This window comes from Enhydra lutris, unplaced genomic scaffold, assembly GCF_002288905.1.
Source record: "Enhydra lutris kenyoni isolate GAN:26980312 unplaced genomic scaffold, ASM228890v2 scaffoldscaffold6, whole genome shotgun sequence".
Classification (NCBI taxonomy): domain Eukaryota; kingdom Metazoa; phylum Chordata; class Mammalia; order Carnivora; family Mustelidae; genus Enhydra; species Enhydra lutris.
Genome location: NW_019154090.1, coordinates 27,830,977 through 27,844,745, shown reverse-complemented (window position 1 = coordinate 27,844,745; position 13,769 = coordinate 27,830,977). Strand labels below are relative to the sequence as shown.

Genomic DNA, 13,769 nt, shown 5'->3' with positions numbered 1-13,769 from the left:
GAGAGGGAAACAGAGCCTGGGGAAGGTCTCGGACAGACAGACACAGAAGCCACACTGCACTCTGCCGCCTCTTGCCCATCACCGTCTTTCCACCGGCCCATGCCTGTGGCCTGACTACACTTCCGAATCCCAAAGTGAGGAGCAGTTGGAAGATGCTAGAACTGCAGCTGGGGCCCAGGGGTTGCAGACCCTGCTGAGAGTCCTGGGCCAGTAGTGTGTACTCTGGGCGGCAGCTGCCTCCGTGCAAGGAGGTAATACTGGCCCAGAAGGCTGGACTGAGGGCAGGGGGTGGCTGGGGAGGAGGCTTGGATGGGCAGCAATGGGATGGGACCCGGGGTGGGGGTGGGGAGGCTCCCCTGGGCACCTCAGGCCCAGCCTCCCCACATCGACACCCCGGAGACTTCTGGGCAGGGGCGGGCAGCCCTGTGTGAAGGTCCAGGTGGACAGGGCTGGGTTGGGGAACCTCCCCACCTCCTCTCTCTGCAATGTGTCCCTTCCGTGTGCCTCTCTGCCTTTGGTCTTTCTTCCCTTGTCTCCTATCACAGTTTGGGGTGCCTTCCCCCAACCCCGACTCCCAGCCCCTGACACTGTTCACATCCCCTACCCGAAACTAAATCAAGCAGCTGAGGCCCCCGGGGCATGAGCAGGAGGAGAGCGGCACCCCTACGATCATTGGTCAGGCCGACAGAGCCGCTGGCCGGGGCCGCACATGCTCACAGCTGGGAGCTGCCGGCCGCCTGGCTTGGACCCTGCTGGCCCAGCGAGCGGCAGCTGATCCTGCGGATGGAGTGCAAGGCCACAGTGCAGCAGCCCCGCAGCAGGGAGCTGATGTTGTAAATGGGCTGGCCCTGGCGCCGCTGGGAGCGGCACAGCCAGGCCACCGTGGGCACGGCTGGTACCACCACGGCCAGCAGATCCACGATGTAGTGGCGGCTCCAGTAGCTCTTGGGTTCCTTCTCAGCGGCCGCCTCCTCCTCCTCTTCCACGGGGCATGCCACACTCACCGATGGGCCTGGGCTGGGGTTGGCACCGGGCCGGTGTGGGCTCGGCCCCCGGGTGATGGGCTCCGGGGCCTCTAGCTCGTCCCCCACCGTCACCACCACGGCGGAGCTGCAGTCTTTGGGCCCTGGGGGGTGGGGCTCCGGCTCTGGGCCCCTGTCCCCCGATTCAGGGACTGCTCCGCAGACCTGGGCCTGGGTCACTTTCTCCAGGATGGTGTCCAGGTCCGGCTGGTACTGCACGAAGTCCGTCTGGACGGCGCGCTCCTGCACGCAGCTGGCCTGCACGCCGGCATCCAGGCCACACAGAAGCTTCTCGTAGGTGTTGCTGGCAGGGAAGCGGGGGCCCAGGCCGAAGCTGCTGTGCAACGAGCCCTCCTCAGGGCCGCAGTCCACCCCCGATGACAGCAGGCTGCTGGCCTCCAGCACGTCTGTCCGGCTCAGCGTGTCCTCGGTCCCCGCGAAACCGCTGTCAGCCCCGTCCTCTGCAGAGGCCCCGGGGTGGTCGCCGGGGGGTCGGTCGCCGCAGACAGCAGGGTCACTCAGCTTGGTGTAGGTGGAGCTGCGGGTGAGGGAGCGGGCGGGGGACCCGCCGGCCGACTCCCCAGCGCCGTCTTCCTTGGCTGTGCCGTTCTGGGCCACTTCCATGCTGTGCAGCAGTGTCTCCAGCTTCTTGTTCTGAATGTTGATGTCCACGAAGTACTTCTGCAGCCCCTTGTCCTTGTCGATCAGGTTGTTCTTGACGGTGTCGATGACCTGCTTGAGCTGCTTGATCTCCTTGCGCGCCTCCTTTAGGGCCAGCTGCGCCTCCACACGGTGGCACTCCTCCTCGATCCAGTCCTCCTGCATGCGCGACAGCTGCGTCTTCAGGTCATCGATCTCCGTGTCCCTGGAAGCAGAGAAGACACACATGCTCACTGCCCGGCCTGTCACCGCCACCAAGGACAAGCAGGAAAGAGCTGTCACCAAGGACAGAGGGCCTGTGCCTCCCGGCCCAGAGTTAGACACAAAAGGCCTGACTCAGTGCCTCCTTCTCACTCCAGAGGGGTGGGGGGTGGCCAAGGGACCTCCTCCCTCTACTTCCCGGGGTCAGGGTGGGGAGGAAGGAACATCCAGGCCCCTCTGCATCCCCAGCCCTGGAGGCCGAAATGCAGACGACTGTCCCCACTTAAATCCATTACCTACAGGAGAGATTAGACAAGAGAGACGCCCAGCGTATAAAGAGATGCTTACTGCTATAGAAACCAAACACACCCATTTTAAATCTTAACATAAGACAGTCAGAACTAAACATAAAATTTCTCCTCCATGGGAAGGGACATGGCCTCCTACAAAAGCCAGTAGTGAAGACTATCCGCGGGGGGTCCTGACCAGACCCCCCCCCCCGCCCCCGGGGGAGATGCAGCAGGCTGCCCTGCTTTACTGATAGAACTTACTGCCACTGTGTGTGGGGTGGGGGCAGGCTGCCGGCCTCACACCTCCCCTCAGTTCCGGGGATAAAACGTGGTAGGTGCGACAGAAGAAAACAGTGACCACAGGTGGCTTTTATCCACACTGGTCACCTCTGCTTTGTATCTACTGTGAGGCGGATGGGCCAGAAAGATGGACAAGAAGGCAGAGGCCACTCCTGAGAGAAGAGGCCAGCAGCTGACAAACCAGACAAGGCACCCCAAGTCACAGCTGAATGTGGGGTGCAGGGGAAGGACACGAGGTAGAAGCCCCTCCTGTTCAAGTCTGGTGGAAAAGGCAGCACGAGACAGGGCAGGACACAGTGAAGGCCCTGAGGGTAGAGGAAAGCCACTCCCGAGCCGGCAGATCCTGCAGGGTTGGGGGGTGGGGGGGACACATCCACCCCTGCACCAATGTGGCCCACATGCCCCATGTTCATGGGAACTCAATCCACGCAGGTTGTGACCATCAGTCTGAGCGTGATGAGCCCAGCAGAAGGACCACCCCCGATCAAGCACCATGCGCTTAGCAGAGTCAGATAGGAGAGTCAGTTCAGGAAATGAGACCAGGAAGCGTGTGCTGTGCTATGCCGAGGGGTCTGGGCTGAGGCGCTGCAGTGGCCGGCAAGGTCAGCAATGGCATTATCTGGAAAGGGGCGGACTGGAGCGCCCAGCAGGACACAGACCTGTGATGGCAGCCAGTGAACCAGAGCTGCTCAGAGTGGCAATGGCAGATGGGCCACCGGACATGGGGGACCCTTATTGGGGTTCATTGTAGGGAAACCCACTACCCTAACGCCGAGCGCCAGGAGGGAAAGCGAGCTTGGGGGAAGGGATGGGGCATGCTCAGTGGGGTGGGGCCCTTCCCCTCTCTCCTTGGAGCTGGTGGGACCCCAGCCAGGGAGCTCTGCCTTCCCCACCCTGTCTAGGACGCTGCATTTGAACTAAGCCTTGAAGGATGAGTTTGCCAAGGAAGCAAGACAGGGGCAAGGCCATCTCAGGAAGTGGGGACACAGCAAACAAAAGCACAGGGCGTAGACACTTCTTTACAGAGAAGGCAGGGTTACTGCAGGGACGGGTATCAAAGTGAACACGGGGAGCGTGTGCGGCAAAGGGCTGCCACAGGTCCCCGCAGGACTAATAGGCAAAGAGTGGCCAGGGGTTTGAGGTGGAGGCATGTCCACGCCAGGGCATCATGCCCAAACCACACAGGACAGATGGGCTGCCCGAGCCGCTGGGCCAGCCCTAGAAAGGAAGCCAGGAGACGGGCTGTCTGCTTCCTGAGCACAGGAGTGCAAGCGGCCAGGCAGACCCAGGCCACCACCGAGAAGACGATGGGAAATAAAAATAGAAATCCCAACTCGACAGAGAAGGAGGCCACAGAATGCCACCTGTAAGTTCCCGTAATTCAAAACCACAGCAGATCCAAACCGCATCAGCTATCAGGCAGAGATCTGGTCATGGAAGACGCGCTCACGCATATGAAATGCTTTCGTTTATATGTGACGTCCAGAACAGATGAATCCATAAAGACAGAGGGACGAGAGGCTACCAGCGGCCTGGGCCATGACTGCTAACGAGGAACGGTGTGGGGTGATGAGAATGTTCTGGGACTGGATCCCGGTGAGGGTTGCACGATTCTGTGCCTACACTAAACATCGCTGAATGGTACACCTGAGAGAGGGGGCCTGTACCGGACGTGAATGACATGTCCCTAATGCTGCAGTTTTACAAAAAGAGAAAAGAGGGAAGAAGCCATGGTTATGTCGGCCCGCCCCACCCCCAGACCCCGGGGCGGCCCAGAGTCAGCTGCACGTTCAAACAGACACCTTCCAAAGGGGATGACGAGGATGACGGAGAGTCAGAGAGCAGCGCTGAAGCTGCAATGGTAAAGGCGAAGCCGGTGGCCCAGGACGGTAGCAGCTGAGAGGTCAGGATTGGCCCTCAGGTCTGGAGATTGAGCTCAGAGGGCACCATGGGGGCTCCCGGGGACCCCTGGGCTGAGTAGGAGCGCGAGAAAGGTTCTCATGATCTCCTATCCTCTGTAAGCAGATGAGCCAGAAAGGACTCCGGGGCCTGAACGGGTGGGTTCAGAGCCCCCTGGTGACTCCCTGAGCAGAAGCCAAGGGGGGCCGAGGGGTTGTTTCTCCCTGGCAGAGAGGGTAAGCCAGGAATATGCCCTGCGCTCCCCACTCCCCAGGTGGAAAGGAGCCAGGGACTAACAAGTGGCCCAAAGGGGCTGCCAGGCTCAGACTGGGAGAGCACCGCCATGGGTGTGGGGAGGACCAGGAGGCCGGCCGGGAGAGCAGCCGAAGGGAGGAGGGGGATGGCTGGGGGCTCCAGAAAGGGGCTCCTACAGGGCTTCGCTCGAAAGGAAAGGGCAGGCTGGGTGCTGGAAAGCCCTCAGCCGCTCCTTCCTCCCAGAAGTGCCCCGGGGCCCTGCGGCCTCTCCAGGTGGCGAGGGCAGCGCGTCTCCAGGGCTGTCCCTGGCCAACGGCTCACCGGTCCTGCAGCCGGTCCTGGGTGTCCTTCAGCCGTGCCTTCAGGTGCCGGATGCACACCTCCTTCTGCTGCAGGGGCGTCAGGTACTGCTCCGGGGTGGGCGGCTTGACACCATGGTTGTCGCTGCACAGCGTGTACTTCATGGAGCGCCTGCAAGGGGACATGTGTCAGCCGAGAGGGGGCAAGATGCCCTCACTGTCCTGGTCCCATGGCCACCAGATGGCTCTGGGCTAGGTCTCCCCCAGTGGCCCATGTGGGCGTGAGAACACGCAGGCCTTCTGAAGGTAGGATTTGTTAAAGCTCTTCTGAATGAAGACCCCAATGGGGAGCCCGGGGCTCTCCTAGTCAGAGGTGAGGACACAGGACGGAGCAGGTGCATGGCCTGGCACCGTGTGGGGCACTCTGCTGATGCTGCGATCTCAGTCCTAGGGGGGAATCCCAGAACTCCGGTGTGTGGTCTCTGAACCCAGAGAACGAGGTGGGGGCCAGAGGCTGGCAGGGGTGCACCCCCCCCTGCGTAATTCTCCCAGGGCCTGTGGGGGTGGGGTAAGGACTCACCCCGGGGTAGGAGGACGTACCCCCAGAGCTGAGAGCCTTCACCTCTGGGCCTGCAGGACCCCGAGGGAGTACTGGGAGCAGGCACAACCGTCTCCAAACCTATGCCCCGGTGCCCTCTTTGCTGTCCTCATGTACATGCGGGCTTGCACGACTATGCACATGCATGTACTCGGTGTGCACAGCTGAGTACGATGACCCCGGTCCATGCGTGCCTGCACATCCACCTCCGTGTTTGCACACCTGTGTGTCCCACCGCCCTGTGGCCACCCTCAGGGACACTCACAGGGACTAACTCAGCAGCCACACATGAGGTCACACAAATGCAGACGCTTTCCGCCCCCCACCTCCTTCCACATGTGTGAACACCCACATTCTGGGCAGCCACTTGCTCACAGCTGTGCCCTGAGGTGGTAGCAAGCCAGGGGCACAGGCCGCCCAGCCTGGGGTGGCACAGACGTGTGTGTGTGTGTGTGTGTGTGTGTGTGTGTGTGTGTTCAGCACTCCCTGGACTCAGCACTGCAAAGTGGAGGAATTCCCACCCAGTGGAGGAGGAGGGAAGGCCAGACCTTGTGCCCATGAAGGACAGCACCCAGTCCCAACATCCTGTGGCCCAGCTGCCTCCACCCACAGCCTCTGGCCTGCTGCTTGCTCTGGGAAACCTCCTTGGATCATGGCTAATGGCCCGGGGCAGGCTGTCAGGCAGCCTGGCAGAGTCCCGCGGCCATCCCATGCTGCTCCTTCAGGGGACGGGGACACCAGATTTAGGGAGGGGCAATGACATCCACAGATCTGAAGAAGACAGGCCCAGGTTTGCTGAAGCGGCCACACCAGAGGCAGTTTGGAAGGTTCCGGGGGAGCCATCTAACGTTTACTGAGAAAAAGTAGCGCAGACTGTCCGCCACCAGCGAGAACACGTGGCTAGAGGTACAGAGAAACGGGAACAATTCTCTCCTGCTGACTCACCTTGTCCTCCCTGGGTGTGACTCAAGTCCTATCACATGCCGGCCTGTTTTTGGCATGACAAGGGGCACGTGTCATGGGTTGGAGCTGGGGACGTCCCCTCTGTGGGGCACCGTGCCAGGACTTGGGCTAGAGGGGCGCAGAGAGGCGGTGAATGGGAAGGGGCTCCTGCCCAGGCCCTGGGCACACGAATTAAACTAGGACAGTTGAGAATTGGAGAAGAAGCACTTTTCACTCTTCCCATTTGCCAAGTGGCTTTTTCTAATATGGTATTTCACGCTCATACATTTTTAGTCATTAGCTCTATCTTTGCAGAAAATATATATAAATAACCGAGAAGGGGGCACCTGGGTGGCTCAGTGGGTTAAAGCCTCTGCCTTCGGCTCAGGGCATGATCCCAGGGTCCTGGGATTGAGCCCCACATCAGGCTCTCTGCTCGGCAGGGAGCCTACTTCCCCCTCTCTCTCTGCCTGCCTCTGCCTACTTGTGATCTCTGTCAAATAAATAAATAAAATCTTTAAAAATAATCACATTGGAAAGAGAAATTGAACTTTAAAAAAAAAATAAATTAAATAAATAAATAAATAAATAACCGAGAAGAAGAGGATACTGTAACCCATGGGTGTCTGCTGTTCCCACCTCAGGGTGCCTGTGTGCACTGAGGCCACAGTCAAGGTCCCCCTCCTCGCCCACAGCCGCCACTGTCCACATGGGCAAGAAGACCCTCCCACGGGGACGGCGCACAGCCTCAGGGCTGGGATCATCCCTGCGCACTGCAGTTATGACGGGAAAAATGAGCTGCTAATGAGAAAGTGTTCAAGTTGCCAACTGGGTACTATCCAAAATGTGAGCACATCATCGTGTTCACACTCCTTGTGCTTGGGGTGGGGTCCTGGCCAGGAGGCTGGGGCATGGGTCCTACACGCGTGCGTCACCCATTCCATGCGTCATGGTGGAAAACTCTGAGAATGGCTGCCTCGGCGCAATCTGAGTATCGCTTCCCACCAATGACATCCTCTCCGCTGGAAGAGCAAGACCAGCCTTCCCACGTGGCCGACGGAGCTACAGGCCAGCCTTGGTGGCTTGGGACGCTCATGTGGGACCCAAATCCTCATGGTGGCAGCTCCCCTTTATGGGCCACCTGCAGACATCGACTCAACGAAGACTGCGGGATGTTAGCCCCACTTGACAGATAAGGGAATGCAGGCTCAGGGACAGGAAGTGTGAACGCCCAGTCCGCGCTCCCCGAGCTCCGGGCTCCGCTGGGGGATCAGGATGGAATGCTTAGCATCACTTCACCTGCCTCCCCAGCCTGCTTTTCTGGTTCCATTCTGCCATTCCTGAGTGCACAACATAGCCTATGCCACATCCTACTACACTCAGCCTCCCAAGCCAGGGGCACCCCTGCTGCCACACAGGTGGCCCCCCGTCCGAGTGGCCTGCCCCTCTCCATTCTTGTCTTTTCCCCAGGAGAACCCCAATTCTGTGCACAGAGCTGGGATACCAGGGACAATGCTGGTGGCCCCCATGCCACCTGGCCGGCAGCCACAGCCAGTGCCATCCCCCAGTGCCAGCCAGGTGTGGACAGAATCCCTGGGGTAGGTGTCCCTTTTCAGAAAACATGAGCTTCTTGTCATGGGGGTGGCCTTTCTACCTTCTTCCTTCCTGGCCCCGATGCTGACCTGATGCCTAGGGGTGTAGGAGCCTCTGGTCAGGGTGAGGACAAAAGCTATACCCCAAGGATGATGAAGCAGGAAGATGGGATGGGGTCCCCAACACTTCAGGGAGCTGCCTGCTGCTGAGCCCTGGTTCTGGGAGCATCACCCCTGGCTCGTGTAAGCCCCAGTCTTTGGGACAGGGAGTCCCAAAGCAGACAGTAGTTCCCCTTCCCTTTCTCAGGCAGGAACTGAGCCTCTGGGGAAACGAGCTGCTGGAGGCCTGTGAACGCCAGAGTCAGCCAGTGCCTGCCTAGCCACACGGGGCACAGGTGCAGGGGCACAGCTGGCCAGGCACGGGGGTGAGGGGGCTTACCTGGGCGTGGGGCTGCTGTCGCTGCCCTTGTAGGAGCCTGAGTTGCTGCTGCTGCTGAGAGAGGAGGTGCCGTAGGCGTCCCGCACGCTCACGGGGGGAGAGGTGCGCCTGGAGGCAGGAAGAAGAGGCAGGTGCTCGTTCTGGCTGGCGGGCAGCTGCGGGCACTGGGCAAACACCGCCAGGCCGCTGCGGCCCAAAGGGCCCCCGCTGTGGGGTCGCGGGCCGGGGAGGGAGAGAAGCACAGGAGAGAGGGGGACGCACAGACATGGGTGACAGAACAGACAGCGCAAATCAAGATGGAAAACCAGGTGGAGGCCGCTCCTCCTGGCTCCCCAGGACAGGAATGGAGGCTGGGCGGGGCCAAGGGTCGGGTCCCATTGGCCCTCGCTAGGGGTCCTCAACTTCCAGGGTCCCCTGAGCCCCAGGGTGAGCTCTGCAGGGGCTGACACGGGTGGGGCAGAGGGGGCATGCAGGGGTAGGGACCGGACGAGGGGCACACACAAGCCAAAGGGAGGGCCAAGCGAGCCAGTGTGGAGGACAGCACAGGGCCCCTCTGCTCACTGGGAAGCTCGACAGCAATACTGAGGTGGAGGGACCCAGGGGTTTCACACGTCAGAGAACTTTATACCCACTGTGTCTGTCACTTGAGCCCTTCAACAGCTCCTGGGGGAGGTGAGTGTTAGCAAGCCTGCTCTAAGGCTGGGAAAACTGGGGAGATGACTTGCTCAGGGACACACTGTAAGTTGGTGGCAGTGGGGGGGGGCAGAGACCCTCCCTCCTCCCACCCTCCAAAGCCAAGGGGACACTCACCTGCGGGATCCAGCAGAGGCCCGTCTACTGCCCGGCAGGGACATGGCCATGAGGCTGCGGGTCCGGGTGAGGGGCGGGAGAGGCGGTGTCCCCGGGGCTGAGGAGAGAGGGCGCGTTGGGGGTGCCGCGGGGAGGGCCGGACCAGGCCACGTCATCCTCTCGCTGGGGCCGCTGCCTGGCATGGCTTCTCCTCTTACCGTTCAGCAGGACACCCCAGGACCGAGTGAGGGCCTGGTGGGCCAGGCGCTAGCCACAGCGGCCTTCACCAGCGATGTTACCACACTCCTGTGCCCTGACTGAAAGTCTCGGTCGTCAGGGCCTCGGGAGCAGCCAGAAATCATAGATCCAACCCCGAGTTCTCCAGTTGACTGAGTGTGGACAGCAAGCTTGAAGGCCTTGCCCAAGGTCACACAGGCATCGGGGCAGGGCCACCTGACCACCAGCGCAGCACTGCGTCCTCAACGCTACAAGCCAGGCCCCCCGATCCCTGACTCAGACCCCACCCCGCGCTGGACAATCCTCCCTCCTTGGCGGGGGCTGCAGGCCGGAGCACTCCTGGAGCAGGACCAGGAACCCCAAGTTAGGCTGGGCTAGTCTCGACGTCACCTTCCCAGAGTGCCCGCTGGTGTGTGGCTTAGGGCTTCCTGTCTATGGGGAGACAAGACAGACCAACAGACCGGCACACATGTAGAAAGACATATGGACACACATGAATGTGAAAAGGTACCACACCCCTGCCATTCCGAGACAGGCTGCACACATCTCCGGGAGCATGCTTGGGGCCTGCCCATGCAGTGGGACGTGCAACCGCCCCCCCCCACATGCGTGGGGCACATGGGCATGCTGTACCCCTCCATGCAAACATGCGTGCTGACTGGCATGCGTCAGGACAGAGCACAAGCTCGAAGCAGATGAGGAAGGGGGCAAATGGTTACAGAAGCCCTCCTGGGGGCGGGGGGGGGGTGGTTCTTGGTGGGCAGGAACAAGTAGGAAGCAACCAGGCCTGCAGAGACCCATCCTTGGCACTCTTGACAAGTGGGTAGAGGCTTAGGCCCCAAGGGCAGCCTACAGGGGTTTAAGGAGGCCGGAAGTCCCCTGTTGGGCTGGGCGTTGGCTGTTGTAGGAAGGAGTCCTGTACTGGGCGTCATTGCAGAGCTCTGGGAGCCCGAGACAAAGGGACCTGGACTCTGGGCCGCCCCGAGTCCTGTGCCGGCTCCAGACAGCCCTGTTCCCTCCTTCCATGCTCAGAGCAGGGACTAAGGACAAGAGCCTGGGTTACTGAAGACGTGGCCAAGGACACCGTGCCCCGACCTTCCCCCATGCTGGAGAGAAGCGTTCACCGAGCCCCACTGCGCGCAGACCCCGGGCCAAGCTCATTACGTACAGTGCGCCATGGGCTCCTCCCAAAAACCCTATGAGGAAGCGCTGTGATTAGTCCCCAGACAGATGAGGAAGCTGAGCCTCCAAGAGGGAGGGATGCACCCCATTCACACCCCCAGCGTGGGGCAGGGCCAACAGGGGGCAGGCGGGCACCAGCTGCGGAGGCTCAGACTGAGCCGGGGTCAGACTCCGGAGTCCCCTGGCCAGGCATCACCCCTTCCCACATCAGGGCCTCTGGGGAGCCTGCTCAGCCTGCCCCGTGGCGGGGCTGCCTCCTAAGGGGACAAAGGCACCGCTCAGGTGGCCTGTTTCCTGGCTGTGACACAGAACGGAGCCTGTTCCCCTGGAAGGCCCAGATACAGGTGGCATTGTCTACCCGGAGGTGTCGGGTGCCCAGCGTAGGCTTGTGACCTGAGCTGCTCGTCCCAGCTCCGGGAGGTGTCCCACCCATCATGCCCTGGTCACAGGCATGGACAAGGCCTCCTGGCACCGTCGGGCCAGCCCCTGCAGGAGGAACCATGGGACCTTAGTGCTCCCTGTACTTGTCAGGAAGACCATCAAGGCACGGCCTACGGGACCAGAGGGGTGATTTGTTATCAGATTTTGGCCCGACGTGGCCCAGCTGCATGGCCGGACAGACCCTGGCTTCTAGTCCCGGGCAGCCTGGCTTCCCTGGAGCCTCACCCCTTCCCTTCTTGCTTTTGGGATGATGCACTGAGGGGGCAGTGCCTTCAGGAGGACTTCCTGGCAAAGGCAAGACTTGGGTCGGAGGACAGGCCTCACTCTTCCAAGCCAGCTTGGGCCAGGGTTGCTACAGAGCTCAGAAACTCCAGGTGGAGGCCCAGGCCTCTGTCCAGGGAGGCAGGCCACATGCCTGGTTTGCCTTGGAGCTGAGTTGGCCTCAGTACAATGAGGGCTTTGTCTCAGCTGTCCCTGCTCCTACCTCACCTCCCTCCTCTTGCGCTCCCTCTTCTTTCCTCCCTGGCCAGGGGTGCTGGGAAGGGGACAGCGTTTGTACCTGGATGAACCCAGTGGTCTCCGGGGAGCCCAGAGCCAGCCATTCCTCTGGGACAGAGGTGGAAGTGGCATTTCCCCTGCTGGGATGGGACCTTGTAGGCGGGCTCCCTCGTGGGAGGGCAGAAGCCACCCAGGCCCAAAGGGAGCCACCTCTCCAGGATCCTACTCAGAAGTTGGTGTGCTCTCTCCAGTCCTCCCTCCCTCCCCTTCCGGGCCCCAGAGAGGAGGCAGGTTGCCATGGTGCGTGTGTCGCCTGTGCCGCCTGCCTGCTCCCAGAGTCCCCCAGCTCTGTGCCCAGGCAGCCAGAGCCGGCTGTTCGGAAGGGAAGGTGTGAGGGAACCCCTCACTGCGGGGGCTGGGCTGAGAGTCTCTTTTATCATTTCAACACCAGAGTAAAGGCAGGCCTTCCCTCCAACCTCCTCCACTTCCCCACCCTGCCTACACCATGACAACACCCACCCAGCAGGACCCCAAAGGCCTACAGTGGGGGTCCAAGGGATACAGCGGGATCCAGGGAACAGGAGACAAAAGGATGCAGAAATAGAGCCAAACAGATCTGGGCTCAAATCCCAGCTCCATCCTCTAGGTGCCTGCCTTGGGCAAGTCATACCCCTTCTCTGCATCTCAGCTTCCGCATCTGTGACAGAAGGCACCTCGTGGCCTACTGTAGCTGGGGCTTGGCCCAGCACTGTACACACTCAAAAGTGGGACTCGCCAGTATCTTGGAAGTTGATCGTTGCATCACAATGTCAGCTTCAAAACAGAAACACAGTCAAGGCATTACGTGGCCTCTCAAGGGTCAGAGAAAGCGTCTCCAAAAAGAAATTTACACTGGGTCTTGAGGGATGAATATGAGTTCGTTAGTCAGAGAAAGCAAGTGGGAGGGAAGGAGAAGGCTGGGCAGAGGCAGTGAGTCGTTCAACGGCATGGCGGCCGAGGAAACCAGGCGCCTGGTGAGGTCAGAGGCACAGTGGGGGTGGGGCTGCAGGAGGAGGCAGTGCGAGGCCACACAGAGCCACATAAGCCAGGATCGTGGGCAACAGGAAGCCAAGGAAGGGCCTTGGAAGGGGGAGGGACTTGGAGTTTAGAAAGCCCCTGAGGTGGGGGCCTTTATGGAATGTGGCTGGGCAGAACATAGGCGGGGAGACCAGGTGGGTTATCGAGCCCTCCCAGGTGAGACGTGAGAAGAGCCATGGTCAGGGCGGCAGCAGAAGCAACAGAGGTGAGGCCATGGAACCTCGGGATGCATCAGGGGCCCCGATTATGTAAAAATTGGGCACTACTCTTGATTCTGGCTTTCAAGGCCCGCTTCTCTATACCCCTGTCCCGTGTTCTCAGCGGCCCTCTGGGAAGTCCCTGTCAGTCTCTCCTGCAGCTCTGCCCGGGCTGTCAGTCCGGCCCGCAGCCTGCTCCCTGCCCTGTCCTCATGCACACATCACACGCCTTCTGCAAGGCTGTGCCTCGCTGTCCTCTCCCCTGGATTTCTCCCCTCACTCACAGTCATGACCACTCAGCATGCATGCCCTGGGGGGAATCTCAGGGAACAGAACCCTCTGGGGAGTTCATAAAAACAAACACAATCAACACACAACTCTTAGTAACACAGTGGTTTAAGCAGACACATCTGGGAAGCCAAGAGTTGGATTAGATGGTCTCTAGGACACTTCTGGGTCCAACCTTCTCTGATTCTGGGCTGTTAAGGAAATGATGGGCTTTCAATGAATGCTTTTTTCTCTTTCCATTACTAGGGCTCCTGGGTTTCAGCTTCCACCCCTGCAACCTGAGAAAGCTGCAGTCTTCAAAGAGACACTGGCCTTTTACTCAATGTCATGGGCGAGAAACCAGGCACTTGCATTAATCTCATATTCTAGCTAATTGAAAGTCCCTGTATGTACTAGAAATGATTTTTTTGTTTTGTTTTTTGCAAAGATTCGGCCATCAATAGAAGAAGAAAGCTATCCTGAAATCCAAGGGAACAGAACAGCCTGTGTCTCATGACTCAAGCCTCTGACAGCTGCGGAAAGCAGAGCCTTGAGATCAACAGAACAGAACCTGGGAGGGGTCC

General features: G+C 60.2%; 1 protein-coding gene across 1 annotated transcript; it reads right to left on the bottom strand.

The window, feature by feature from the left end:
* Positions 1 to 713: 713 nt before the first annotated feature.
* Positions 714 to 9,489, bottom strand: LOC111141923 (syntaphilin). Its single transcript, XM_022494777.1, has 4 exons — positions 9,308 to 9,489; positions 8,498 to 8,605; positions 4,949 to 5,098; positions 714 to 1,887 (listed from the first exon to the last, which is right to left on the bottom strand). The coding sequence occupies exons 1-4, from the start codon at positions 9,487 to 9,489 to the stop codon at positions 714 to 716; spliced, it is 1,614 nt and encodes a 537-aa protein (XP_022350485.1).
* Between the last annotated feature and the right edge of the window lie 4,280 nt (positions 9,490 to 13,769).